This window comes from Crocodylus porosus, unplaced genomic scaffold (genome assembly GCF_001723895.1).
Source record: "Crocodylus porosus isolate Cpor-Errol unplaced genomic scaffold, CroPor_comp1, whole genome shotgun sequence".
NCBI lineage: Eukaryota > Metazoa > Chordata > Crocodylia > Crocodylidae > Crocodylus > Crocodylus porosus.
In genome coordinates this window covers 209,208,119-209,222,893 of record NW_017728886.1, presented here as the reverse complement: position 1 = coordinate 209,222,893, position 14,775 = coordinate 209,208,119, and the positions used below count along the sequence as shown (strand labels likewise).

At 44.0% G+C, this 14,775-nt stretch overlaps 1 protein-coding gene across 2 annotated transcripts in view; it reads left to right on the top strand.

The window, feature by feature from the left end:
• Positions 1 to 6: 6 nt before the first annotated feature.
• The window catches only part of LOC109319078 (25-hydroxycholesterol 7-alpha-hydroxylase), a 177,581-nt gene continuing 162,812 nt past the window's right edge, over positions 7 to 14,775 (top strand). For both annotated transcript variants that reach the window (XM_019548594.1, XM_019548602.1), the window contains exon 1: positions 7 to 189. In XM_019548594.1, the coding sequence (XP_019404139.1) occupies positions 101 to 189 (89 nt within the window). In that variant the 5' untranslated portion in view covers positions 7 to 100. The remainder of the gene's footprint in view (positions 190 to 14,775) is intronic.

Below are 14,775 nucleotides of genomic sequence, written 5' to 3'. Positions count from 1 at the left end.
GCCAGGCCCGCCCCCCTGGCGGAGGCGGCGCGGGGCGAGGACACGGAGCGCGCACAAACTTTCCCCGGCGCGGTGGCTCGGTGCGTGGCCGTGCCCTGCCATGGCCTCCTGCGACCTGTCCCTTCTGTGCACCTCTGGCCTAGCCATCGCCACGGCGCTGCTGCTCTGGGCCGCCATCGGCAGGAGAAGGTAAAGGGCGGCGGGGAGAGGGCGCTCGCTCAGCCCGGGGCTGCGCTGTCCCGGCGGCGGGGAGAGCTGCTTCCCCGCGCGATCCGGGGGAGTGGCGGGGGCTGGGATTCCCGCCCCCCCGCACCTTCCGCATCCCCTTCCCCGCCGAGATACTTTTAGAAACTCTTGCTGCGAGACAGGAGCCGATCGCGAAGCAGCTGCTGCCATTTCCATGGGGCTCCCCCCTTTCAGAGCTGGGAGCCGTGTCGGTCTAAAGCCATCTGCCTTTCTAAGATGGGGGTTTTGCAGTGCAAACCCTGATCCCTTCTGCAGATCCCGTGCCCCCTGTCGCCTTTTATTTTTTTTTACCGCGGATGCAGCGCCCCATGTTGCTCGCGGGGGCTTTGTTGGTGCCCGTGGCTGCGCGGCTCGTGCCTTTCCTCACACGGCTCCGTGGCACGTCCCCAGTCCCCGTCCTGACCCCAGCACATGCCCTCAGGTCACATGGCCAGGTGTCACCCCGCCGGCCCCAAGTGAGAGACCTGCCACAGCTCGTGTTGCAGAGCGATCCCTCGCCGGGGGGGGATGGGGATGCACTTCTGGCTGGTCGGGGCCCCGGAGAGCCGCCTAACCACGAAAGCACGGCCCCTGCAAGAGGCGAGGGTTTGGATCCTGCGTGGCTGGGGTAGGCTCCGACAAGCTGCCAAATGCCTTGCCTGTACCTGCACGTCGGAAAAATGTGGCACACGCCCAAGCGTTGGGAAAAGGCTCATCCAGCATCAGCTCCGTGAATCTTTGCAATCCCCAGCCCTCACCAAAGAGAAGGGCATCCAAGAAACAGGTCAGGTGCTCTGCATGCGTGTTTGGTAACTCCAATGGGATGCTTCTTATCACACCTCGCTAGAGAAGCCGCATTCATCTACATGCCAGAGACAGCAGGAAATAAAGGTGACAAAAATGTAGTTACCTTTAGTTAGCACCTTGAGCGGGAGCTTTGCAAGTTGCACCTACCTAGCTGAGTTATAATATTGAGCCTTCCCTGTTCTTTGCCCTGGTGTGTAATGTATAATCAGAGAGGCTAAGAGGTCCTATGGCCTTTTCAGTTTGTCCTGTAGAACTGTAAATACATTATCATCTTTTTGAGTGAGTCACGGTGCACCAACGAAGATAATAATAACATGACCAATGAAATAGCATTTGCCTCACATTTTTTCTTTCCCTCTCCACTCTTGTAGTTTTTCTTGATTTTTACAGGTACCTGGTACATGTATGAGTTGGGCATGTGTTATAGGTGGAGGGTGGGGGGTGGGAATTCTTCTTTTGAGAGGAAATAAAGAAACAAAATAATATCCTCAGTATTTCTGTTGAGTTTTGCTTTTATATTAATATATAAAACCAATGTAAATATATAAATGACCTGACCTCTTATATTCATTTTTGGAAACTGTTAACAAGTGGTAGCAGCTTTCAAATAGTAATGCTGGAAATTGTCCTCTAGTGAATAAGTTCAGCACAGTATTGCTACAGACTTAAAGGGGGTGCTTGACCCCCAAACATTTGAGAACCATTGGTTTAAAGCAGTGGTGTTCAGTCCTTTTGGCCGGTGGGACAGATGGACAGCGCCCAATCCCTTCATGGGCCGGATCTAGCAAGGCCCCATCTGGCCATGCAGAGTGGGGAGGGGGCAGCCTGGTGCCAGTCCAGCCACATGGTGAAAGGGAGCTTGGACTAGTCCCAGCCTGGCCGTGTGAGGAGGGAGGGGTTGTGGCATGGCCCAGCCCAGGCCTTGCTGGGTGGAGGGCAGGGGGGACATGACCTAACCCCACAGGGGGGAAGGCGTTATTGGCCTGGCTCCAATTTGGCTTTACAGCGGGAAGGCTGTGGCCTGGCTTTGGCCGGCCCCGTAGGACCTGGAATTTTGGCACTGGGGAGAGGTGGCATTACTGCCACTGCAGCCCGCTGCCAAATTTTGCAACCTGTGGGGATAACCACAGGCCAGATTCTAAGCACGGGTCACATTTGGCCTGCGGGCTGGAGATGGAGCATCCCTGGTTTAGAGGACCTGTTCCTTCTCTTAATAAAGAGACTGAGATTACTCCAACCTGGTTAAGTGGTCTTAACCAAGTAATCCCTCCTGCACACACGTCTCTGGGCACAGTTCCACAGGGCAGCATCCTCAGGCTCCTCGGACTCATTTGGGAGGCAGTGGGCACTGGCTGGTGTGCTCCGTTTGGAATCACACTCGCATCCCAGTTTTCTCTTTCTTCCTGTTATGGGAGGCTTATAGAGGCTCACTGTACCTGGGAAAACAAATTGACAGGAAGACAATAACGGGGAGAGTATATATACAGGGTTTAACTAAACGAATCTGTCCCTAGCACCTCTTCCCTTACAGCTTCCAGCATTTAGAGGCCTAGGAAGTCCTCTTTATACATCATTTAGAGATTACATAATCATTAACAGGTTTAATAGCACCTGATAAACCTATCTGGCCTATTCTCTTTTGAAACTGCTTAAATTGTGTCAGCCTTTACAATGTCTTATAGCAATATATTCCATATGTGTGAAAGAACTAACTGCCTTCAGTTTTAAAAAAAATCTGATTCCTAATAATTTATTTGGACCTATCCTACGAGGCCCTGGAAGTAGGACTCCCTACCTTCCTCAGCAGACAAAACTGCTCTCAGGTTAACAGAATTACTGTGAATTGAACTCGTTGATATTTAGACCAGCATCTAGAACACCAATATGAGTCACTGGAAAAAGCAAATAAAAAAAAATCGTCTTGCTAAATTACTGCAGTTCCCTCAATAGTGTGTCAATACAAGTGTAATATCTTGCTGCATCAAAGTAAGTTTTTAAGTTTGACTTTTTCTCAAAGAGTTATGTGAGAAAATTGTGCTTGAACCTGTGAAAAAGGAGAGATGTGAGGCAGAGATGCCCAGCCATTTAGCACTGAATCAGAACTGGACACTGCTGGGACAAAGAACAAACCGTACAAAACCCCCATCTGTGGAGGCTCATATTTGTCTTTGACAAAAAGCTGAACAAGTCCATATTTTTTACAGCTTGTCTACATTAGAATATGTTGCTGCTTTAATTATGTTGGTGGTATAGAAATAGAGAACCCCCTCTAATATGGACTCAGTTGTAACAGTATGTAAGTGCTTTTTATCTAGTCTGCTTTATCCTGCTTCAGGAATTGCAATGGGTTATGCTGATACACGGCACCTTATCTGTATTTGTACTTGTTGGCAAAAAAAATTGCCTGTCTAAACAACGCATGCTGGTAAACCATTGCAGTGTAAGCCAGCCCTTTGATAAGGTTATCATGTCAGTAAAGTTTTACTGAATTGCTGAAGAAATGGAGCCAATGAGTTGAATATTCTGTGAAGTCTGTAATTGGCACAATCTCTGCAGTTACAGAGCATGGACTGGAATTTATATGTTTGGACGATGTCGGAAGCTTTCTCCAATAACTACGGTTCTTGGGAGTAGGTATTGCACCTTTATTTGAAGCTGCTGTATTGTTCAAAGTGGGCTGTGGAAAAAATCTTAGGAGGGAGCAATGGCCATGTTTTAATGAGATGCTTAAGGGTATACCTAAATTAAGTCCCATCATCATCACTGGGGCCTACAGGTGAGTTTCTATGTTTTGCTGATCCAGGACAGCTTCCTGAACCAGGATGGCTCAGTATTTGGAGGGGCCTGTTTCAAAACAGTAGTGGGTAAGACTGAAATGTTACTGAATTTAATTATTTTGCTGCTTGTTCATTTCTGTACTACTACTGGTGTTAGTCAGCCATAACAAGATTTCAGGATTAAGTAAATACACTTCATTATTAAATTATTTAAATATATTATTTGGCAACTGCATAAAAAGGAAAAGGGGGTTTCCCTTTTTATAAATATTTATCTTTTGAATGCCAGTGGCAATAATAATATAAAGAACTTTTTTTTTCATTCTTTGCCAAGGTTTAACGTCACGGTGCAGAAATAGAACCAGAACAAAAGTTTTCTTAATCAGGGGAAATATTTTAAGTTAAACTTCATTGTCAGATAGGGTTGCCTGCCTCCTGCATGCTACAGAAAATCTATCTCTTGGTAGGTAGGAGGAAAGGTTAATTTAAAGGGTTTGTTGGGGAAATTTTCTTGGCTCCAGAAAGAGCTCCTCCCTTCCTCAAAAGTTTTTCTAATAATAACAAAACCTGGTAGCACTTGCTAATGTATGTTTCTTTAGTGTATATTTTTAAGATAATTCCAATCTTTCTTCCCATTATTGAATTGGTGGTGTTGTTATTTCTAATTCTTTTTCAAACAGGTTTTCTTGACTGCAGACTGTTTGTCTAAGCTAAGAGGTTAGTACAGGGATGGGCAATTATTTCAGGTGGAGGGCCACTTACTGAGTTTTGGCAAGCCATCGAGGGCCTCATGACAGGCAGCCAGGGGCAGATAAATATAAATTTTCTTAATTTTGGAGGGGCCCCATGGGCCGGATAGAATGGCCCGGTGGGCTACATCTGGCCCCTGGGTCTCCCTTTGCCCACCCCTGGGTTAGTAGCACACAGAGCCACATGTTTGTTTTACTCACAGCAGTTGTGTTACTGAAGTCTCAGTAGTATCTCTAAGATCAACAGTATTTGACCTTTAATGTAAACCTTAATCTTTCAGAGAAGTAGCCTTTCTTATATTAGGGCCTGACTTGAGGATATTTAGTACTGAGTATTGTGCTTGCTACCAAAGCTTCTTGAAAAAATTATGAATAAGAACATTAGTTGCATGATTTTCCTGAAAACTTAGTTTAAGGATATCAGTGGGTTCGTCTACATGAGATGTTGTACTGCAGAGTAGTATATTTTACTGTGCAATAAGCATGCGCATCTACACGTGCACATGCTTACTGCACAGTAAACTTCACTAATTGTGAGTAAGTTTACTACGTGCAAATGCAAGTAGCAAATTTACTTGTGATTAGTTACTGTGCAGTAGTGCTCGCATAGATGCCTGGCCAGGAGAAAATCTGTTACCTGCCAGCTGGCTATCAGGGGTGGAAGACTGCTCCCTGCCCCCAGGAGCTGCCTGCTGCTGGGGTGGGCTCTGCCACCAGAGGCTGGGCAGTGACTATGTCTCTCTGCCCCAGCAGCAGGGATCTCCAAACTCCCCGCTCCAAGATCATGACTGGGGAATGGGGGCTGAGAGATCCTTATCTCCCAGCCCCTGCTTCACTGTCGCAATTGGGGAGCAGAGGGGGCAGCGGGGTGGGCTGAGAGATCCTTATCTCCCATTGCCAGATCTGATGTCATGGGCTAGTGCTGGAAGATCCTCATCCCACAGAGTGGGGGTTGGGAACTGTCCCAGTCAGGGGCAGGTCCTAGCCCTGCACTTTGATCAGGCAATTGAGATGCAATACTTGGAAAGCGCTGCAGGGGTGGGTTGGCTCTTAGTCCCTGCCCTATCCACTGGTAGGGCAGGTAGCAGCAAGTCACCAGCTGAGTGAGGATTCCCTGCCCAGCCTAACTGCCCCACCGGTGGATTGGGGTAGGGGGCTGGGACCTGCCTCTCCCCTGCAGCTTTTTCTAAGTCCCATGTCCCGATTGGGGAGCTGGGGCCGGGAGCTACCAGCTGCCAGGGCAGGGAAACATTGTCCCCACCCTGCCAGCAGGCAGTCTCCTGGGGGCAAGGAGCAATGTCCTAGCCCTGGCCAGTAGACAGCTTGGTAGTGGCACAGGCCTATTGCAGGGCCCCGGGAACAGGAGTAGTTTGCTGCTATTAGCAGCAAATCTGGTCCCACTTTCTTGTAACATGTAGACACCTGCCCAGGAGCATTTACTCACAAGTAGTTTACTCACAAGTAGACTGTTCCCAGATCTACCGCATGTGTAGACATACCCAGTTCTTTTAATTCTCATTCTTAGGTTTCACAGTTAAAATTCTGTAAAATGAATGGGGCAATGCTACATCTCACTTGCATGAATTTAACACTGTAACAACATAGAAATTGAAATACCGAGCCAGATCCATCCAATTTACTATCCTATCTTGGACAGTGATCGGTATCAAATGGACAGTGATCGATATCAAATGCATCAGAGAAAGGGGCAAGAATCCCAAAGAAGGCAAGTATTGAATACATTTACCATAAAGAATGCTTTTTTCTTATTTGCCCACTTAGAGTTTGGCTACAGCCTGACGTATGTTTGTGTTCAGTTTTCTATCCTTTCATTCTTTTAGGTTCCCTCCAAACAAAAACAAACAAACAGAAAAATCCCACTGAATTTTATCTAAAATTCTTCTCTAATAGATCACTTTTTTGAACCCAGAAAGATTATTTCCGAAAAATAAGACAACTTTGTTTTTGCCTCCAGAACTTCTTATCTTTCTTTGTGACAAGCTGTGAGCCTGCTAACAGCTCTCTTACCAAGTGAATTGTAGTTCACGAGATGTCATCAGCTTGTCTTTTTTACCACTTCTGCTAATTTAGGCAATATGTTAAGGTAGGCTTCTGTTTGAGGGAACATCAGGAAGGACAGATTAGAAGGATATTGGAGAATGTAACCTCTTGTTTTCTTACCTGCTTCTTTGTCCTGGCAATTTGTTTTGTTCTATGCTATTGAAGAAGTACAAATGCAGGTATTTTAATACCCTATGTTTATTTATTTTCATCTTCTACTTATATTGTCTGACTTGTCTTTACCCTGCAATTTAATAGAACTAAGGTGGCTAACACTCTTTTATAAGCGTGGAAGAAGTAACACTTTTTAATTTGTAAAATAGCCCAGAAGGATTTTGTTACTTCTGTTTTTAAATATTGCACTTACATTTCATAACCAGTTGGATTCTTTAATATGATAAGTTGCAGTTAACATTTATTTCTTTGCATTGTTTCTGTTAGTGCTGAGCAGGAGTTGAGTGAAACCAAGTTTGCAAATCTCTCGTCTTTTCAAGAGGTACAGTACTCAGTTTACTGGGTTTCTGGATCTCAAACCTCTAGAGGGGAAAAAAAGGCTCTGGAACCATTCTGTTGTGGGTGTTGCATAATTGCTGACCTGAAAGGCAATGGCATTTCTTAGCCAGCTGAAATGAAAAGTTGAAATCATGTAAATCTAAGCTTCTGGCCCTCAGGGTAACATTATAAGAGCATCATAAGAGCAACTGTGTATATATAATATTATAAGAGCAACTGTGTATATATGCTAGCGAGTAACAAATGTCTCCAGAGTCTATGATCTATATAATATTCTTTGCTTAAGGTACACTGCCACCTAGCAACAGTTTGTTTTCCCTCCCACTTCTATTGACCTACTTTGTAGGCGATGATCTCCATTACTTTGAATTTGCTCTGTTCTTTGTGAATGCCCAGAAGTCCTTGATATGTGCCAACCCAGTAAATGTACAAAAAATGCCAGGAAAAAGAATCCCAAAGCTATTTTCAGCAAAAATAAGAAACAAGAAAGTTCTGTTTATTTATTTCACTTGAGAAACTTTATTCCATAGAATTTCCTTCTCTGTTTTTCTAACATTGCTGCAGAAAAACTCTTACCATCTTTCTCTTTAAGTAATGCTACTGGAACTTGGCTTCTCTTTCTTCTTTTAACAAGTAACTTCTGGAAATAAAATAATTTAACTAATGGACAGTAATTTAATTTATTATTTGAATACTGATTTAATTTACTTTTAACTGTGGAGCAGTAACTTGTGAATATGTACAGGCTGATAAAATGTACAGAATGTATTAAAAAAACTAACTGTACCTTACTCAAAGTGTTGGTAGTTGTCCAGCTATGAGCCAGAAAAAATAGATCCTATGCAGAGTATTCACAGAACAAATTAGTTTTAGTCAATATTTTTGAAGTAAAGTTACTAGATAACTTTTAATTAGGAAGTTATGTGAAATCTAAGGTGACACAGAAAAAGAGACAAAGGCCATGTCCAGATGAGTGCGGCTGTGTGGTATATGGCGTCGCAGACATTGGCATCACATACTTCACATTCAGTTGTTTTCCAGGGGTCAAAAAAACCTACGGAAATAAAAGGCAGAGCAGCACACATGGAGGTAGCCATGCACCACTCAGAAGTGGAGCTGGGCTGCCCAGAGCCAGCCGCGCTTCAAGCAGCAGGATCACCACTGTTGTAGCCCGAGGAGGCTCTCTGGACCCCAGGTAAGGCTGTTATGCCCAGCCCAGTGATGGCCCAGCCTCCCCGGCTCCACTCAGGGTAACTTGCTACGCACCAGGGTTCCTTGGGGATAACTTGCAGCAGCATAAGGTGCACTGCTGCTAGTTGTCCCTGGGGAACCAAATGGCCACACTTGTGTGGATGTGGCTAAGGTGGTGCATCTTAAGTCTAGTGCCCCTTGAGAGATACAAAGGGAAGTTCACCTTCACTTCTGCAGGCATAATGATGGGAAAATGGTCACTTTCCTTGTTTAAGGCAAAAAAATGTAACTGGGGTATTCAAACTGTGAAGTGTCAGGGCTTACCTTTTCCTGTCATCCACCCAGGATGATCAAAGATGAATGATCTTGTGATTAGTTAAAACACTAGACTGGGATGTGGAGGAAATGGATTCTGCAGCTGATTGTGTCACCAGTAGTCTGTATTTTCTTGGAAAAGTTCCTCAGTCTCTTTCTGCCTCAGTTCCCTATATTAAAAAGGGAATAAGAGTGCTTCCCTACTTGGTGATCTGGTGACTAATGTAGCTGAATGCCATAGGTGCTATAAGAAGAAAAATGCTTCCACATGGCTGCAATAATCCCTTATGTGGATCCTTGTCTTGGAATGGGAGGACAAACTGTTTTGTGTAGCAGCAGATTCCCTGACCTGCTCATGGCCCATATCCTCTATATTGTGGCTCAAGGAGTTAATAATAAATATGTTTTCGCCGAAAAGCTCACCTCTTACCAATTATGGAAACAAATTGAACTAAGTTATCTGATGTAAAGGATGTATTTTATGTAGGCTATGTAAGTTGCACTATACCTTTTCCTCCAGTGTTTGTGCACTTGTGGGCGCGTGCCCCTACACATGGCCCTATGGCGCTGTTGTTACTGCAATGTCATTTAGTACTTCCCTTTGGAAGTATTAAAAGATGGTGCGGTAACAGCCCATACTGTACTGTGCCAGCAGTGCATGGTTATTTTTGGCTGCTATATTGCTACAGCAATGCCCTATCCTGAGGGAATGCGTTGCTATGGTGACCTAGTTGTGGCATCATGGTTTGTGACTGCCGATGCTATAGCGCTATAGAGCATCGCTACACCACTGTAACATCTTGTGTAGATGCGCTTTATGGGTGTTACAGTCTGCCCTCTTACTCAAATCCAGTTTGTTTCCATCATGCACATGGTTGCATTAAGAAGATGAGCAGGGTTTTTTCTTTTCTGTAAAGATCACAAAACTGCTCAAAGTTCTAGGTGTACGCATAGATTTTTTTTTGAGCATGAGATAGATTTTGAATTCCAATTTAAATCTTCACAGATACTTTCCATTTATCATTGCTTGATAGCATTACTGAATGCACATACTTTTTCAGCTAATATTCATTTGCATTACTTCCAAAATAAGTTTGGCCAATTGAAAGTTTCACAACGAAAGTTTTCTCTTTAAAACCACATGGAGCTTGGCCACATGTATTCAGCTCTTTTCTCTACAAACTGTTTTTTTAATGGTGCCAAATTCTTCTGTTTCTTCTGCTTTGTTTGGCATATGTCAGGGGGGAAAAAAATAAAATCTTGGCTCCTTTATAGAACAGATCTTGTTTCTTCTTAACTGCTTGTACTTTCTCTCTTTTCATAATTCAAATCAGGGAGAAAATTGGTTATGCTTCCAATACTACAGATTGTTACAGTTTTCTGAGCAATATTTTAATGTCCTGAAGAAGACAAGCAGCTAAATGTGTAATCCCATGAAGGGCACTGGGGGAGGTGGTTGTAATCTCTGGTGGCATGACTATTTTTTTTTACTGACACATGTTTCTGGCTCAGGCCCTGGGAAGGGGACAAACTTTTGCACTTTTGCACTCCAGCTTTTGTTTTCTCTCTCCCCTACCCCCAGCCTGATCCATTGCCCACTGAATATAATTAGACTGATGCCATTGACTTCAGTGAGTATTGGGCCAGGTCCTGATAAAAGGGACAAGTCCAGCCCTCTGCTGGCAGCTGTAGGAGTAAATGTTGGCTGGTATGAGTCTTGCTGCAAATACAATGAAGACCCTGACTACAACTTCGCAGGGACAGGACTCTTGGGAGTAGCTGGACCAGGGAGCAGATGCTCTACATGTGCTCCTTTGGGGGCCTGTCAGAGGTTCAAATAAATATTTGTCAGAAGCTAATTGTTCTTCTTGAAGTACAGACTTCCACAGAAAATCTGCACTCCCCCTTAATGATCTAGACAGCAGTCGACTGACTTCTAAAAGAAGAGGAAGGCTCTAGGCAGCACTATGGAGCAACTGCATTTCTAAGTCTCATTTCCTGTGGCTCCCCAACATGCAGTTTGAAAGCTACTTTTCCTGCCTCCTCCCCCTCAACAGATTTCTCCTCCTTCAAGGAGTTGTCATCAAACATTTGGTAAGTGAGACATGCAGGCAGTTGCCTGCTGCATAGGGTGTTAGTGCAGAATACAGCAAAAAAGCTGAAGTCATTTAAAAAAAAAGAGTGCGTAATTTTGATAGAGGTCTTTTTTTTAAGAAAAAAGGGTAATTTAATATAGCCTATACAACTCCAGCTTTACATATTTATTAAGTTTAGCAGCAAGTTGAAACCTAAAAAATTGACCTAAAACAGCTTTTTAGATAAATTTAGCTTGGTTTTGGCAAATTAATTTATATTTTTAAGCAAACCTAAAATTGCTTCTGACAATTGCAATGTTGTTTCAATTTTATTACTTTTTCAATATTTTTCTTGATAAAATCTGCAACTGGTGATCATAATTTTGTAAATCTCCATTTTTTTATCAGCAGAAATTACGTATATTTTGTTAATGGTTTGAAATAGTGAGACATTTAAAAGTATTACAAATCATTCCATTTAGTTCAACATTATAAACTACGAAAAAAATTAAAAGCTATTTATTTGCTCACATCTGTTTCTGTTTAAAATTAAGGCTCCTCCCTGCCCCCCCAAAATGAGAAGCCATTTAAATTGAGTTACCCTCTGTATAGATAAGAGGGCCAATGACTTGTTAGAGGTGCCAAACAGTCATAATTACCTGGGGTAAGGTCTTAAGGAAGACCTGGATTGTTGAGACAGCTTTATTTCTTTGGTTTGGCTTGAGACGAATGGTACTTCATAGATTCATAGATGTTAGGGTCAGAAGGGACCTCAACAGATAATTGAATCTGACCCCCCTGACTAGGCAGGAAAGAGTGTTGGTGACCCCAGCCAGATGCCTATCCATCCTTCTCTTAAAGACCCCCAAGGTAGGGGAGAGCACCACCTCCCTTGGAAGCCCATTCCAAATTTTGACCACCCTTACCATGAAGAGGTTTTTCCTGATATCTAGCCTAAATCTGTTCTCTGTCAGTTTGTGACCACTGTTCCTTGTTACCCCAAGAGATGTCCTGGTGAACAGAGCATCTCCGATCCCTTGCTGCATCCCCCTAACACATTTATAGGTGGCCACAAGATCACTTCTCAGCCTTCTCCTGCAGAGGCTGAAGAGGTCCAGGTCCCACAGTCTCTCTTCATAGAGCTTGCCCTAACCATACAAGTAGCTCCCCGCTCTGGACACTCTTAAGTCTATCAACATCGTTCTTGAAGTACAGTGCCCAAAACTGGATGCAGTACTCCAACTGTGGTCTGACCAATGCCGCATAGTGGGGATTTATTTGTCATACATTTGCTGATGCATGATAAAGTGTGGTTAGCTTTGCTGATGTTTTTGTCACACTGACAACTCATTTTCATCTTGGAGTCCACTATGACTCCGAGATCCCTCTCTGCTTCTGTGCTGTTGAGAGGGTCACTTCCCAGCCAATGGGTGTGCTGGATATTTTTGCACCGTAGGTGCAGGACTTTGCACTAGTCCTTGTTTTACTGCATCCTACTGCCCACTTTTCCAATCTGTCCAGGTCTGCCTGCAATTGTTCCTTACCCCCTGGAGTGTGCACTTTACCCCCCAGTTTAGTATCATCCACAAACTTGGACAGAGTACACTTCACACCCACATCCAAGTCACTGATGAAGATGTTGAAGAGTACAGGTCCAAGGACCGAACCCTGCAGGATCCCACTACCCACATCCTTCCAGGTTGATACTGACCCATCTACTACCACTCTCTGCGTGTGACCACTAAGCCAATTTGCCACACACCAGACCATGTAAACATCTATGTCACAGTCTCTTATTTATGAAAATAGGATGAGATACTGTATCAAAGGCCTTGCTAAAGTCCAAGAAAATGACATCCACCTCTACTCCTGCACCTAAGCATTTTGTGACCCTGTCATAAAACAAAACCATATTGGTCAGGCATGAACTACCTGCTTCAAATAAATGCTGGTTTCCCTACTGCATATTTTACCTGCTGAACTCCCACAAATATGATCCTTCATAATCTTTTCAAAGACCTTTCCAAGGATGGAGGTGGGACTGACTGGCCTATAATTACTCAGATCCTCCTTCCTCCCCTTCTTGAGTCTCAGCTCTGTAGTTGCTTTGGCCTTTCTAACTGCCTCCCTGAAAGTGCAGACCAAGTAGTTATACTCCTCCTTGGTAGCTTCCCCCTGCTTCCACTGCCTACGTGCCTTCTTTTTTTGCCCTTAGGCTCCCCTGGATTCCCCTGTTTAGCTAAGGAAGTTTTTTGGCTTCTTTCCCCCTTTTCCCTCATATTGGGATAGTCTCCCTCCGTGCCCGAAGGATTGCTTCCTTTAGGAAAAACCACTATTCCTGGACTCCCATCTCACCAATACCCTTCTGCAGTGTGTTATTGACTAGACTCCTAAGCACACTGAAGTTAGCCTTCCTAAAGTCAAGCACTTCCACCCTACTAGTTATCTTACCTACCCAATGATATATGGTGAATTCAGGTGTTTGGTGGTCACTGTCCCCACGGTGACCACAAATCTGCAGCTCCCCTACCAGGTCATCCCCCATAGCCAACACCAATTCCCAGTCCAGTAAGGCATTACTTGAGCAACAGAAGATGAGTTTTGGTTCTGTAACCTGTCCTTAATAAGTATTTCACCTAGGGACAGCAACTGTAATTTCTATAAGGGGGTTCTGCCAACTAGTGTTACGGTGCAGATGTGGCAAATTAAACATTCCAGCTGTCTTGCTCTGTGCCATCTCTGCTCACTACTTTTTAGTAGTGAAAGTTGAAACTACTTTAGATGAAACCCATAATATGTGCTCCCCCCACCAGCACATATTACGGGTTTCATCAGCTTCCTGGTGCTAGCCTTGTCCATTTGCAGGGGGTTTAGTCCTAGCTGTAGAAGTATGGCTAAGTGAAAAAGCTTGTTTCTGAACGGCCATCGCATGGACCTTTACAGGTGACAACTAGCTTGGTCAGCAAAGTAAAGGAAGCCATCAACATGTCTAAGTTAACCAGTAATGAGATGCAATTAAAGAAAGCACAGGGCCTGAAAGGAGATATTATAAGGGAAGACCATACATTAAATAATACAAATGTTCTTTATCATAAGTTTATCTTATAATATTAGTAGTAATGATTGATGCGATTGATGTAACAGAATGTATTAGATTCCATTTTGCTATAATACATTTTTGTTAAGATGCCTAGATAATTTGCAAAGCAAAATAGCCTTGTCAAAGAAGACCATAAACTAAGGTAAAGCAGAAACAGGCCAGTTTCTCCCAACTAATTGACACCTTCCATGTTCACAAGAGATCTGGTTCAGTCAGTTTTACAAGTTTCCGTGAAACAAGGACATTTAAATAACCAATCAGAGATCATTTATTAGACTATTAGAACCAACCATCTATAAATGTGGAGAGGGGGAAGGAAATTTAGAGAACTCAGCAAATTCAAGAAGGCCTGCTGCCAATCTGCATGCCACCCTCCTCTCACCTCTTTTGAGTATCTCCGTCTGCTATAGGTGAGAAACTGTAGTGTGCTGTCACAGGTAATCAGATGGACTTTGTTTTGGGGTTTTGAAGTGATGATGATGATTGTTGTCCTTCTTGGGTGAAGATGACCACATCCAGCAAGGCGGGGTGGGAGGAGAAGAGAGAAAAGGGGAAAAGAAAAAAGGGGAGGGAGAAAAGAGAAAGGAGAGAAAAAGGAGATGAAAAGAGAAAAGAAAGATAAAGGAGGGGGGTGGGGGCTAGGTCGCATGGGTATGTAGATGGTTTATAAGCCTGATGATTGCCTTGAACAGTTTGCTGAAACAGGGGCAAGAGAACAATGAGGACTGGATATGGAAGGTTTTCATTTTTCTGGCCACACATTTCTTCATTGCTTCTGCCATGAGTTGCTGTTCAAAGGCCAGTGCCCCGTTCTAGATTGATGACCTCCAGGAGGACGGACGGTCATGAGTGATCATAGAGGGTGATCCTCCCCCTCTATGCGGCACTGGTCAGGCTGCAGCTGGAGTACTGCGTCCAGTTCTGTGTGCTGCACTTCAGGAGGGATGTGGACAACATGGAGA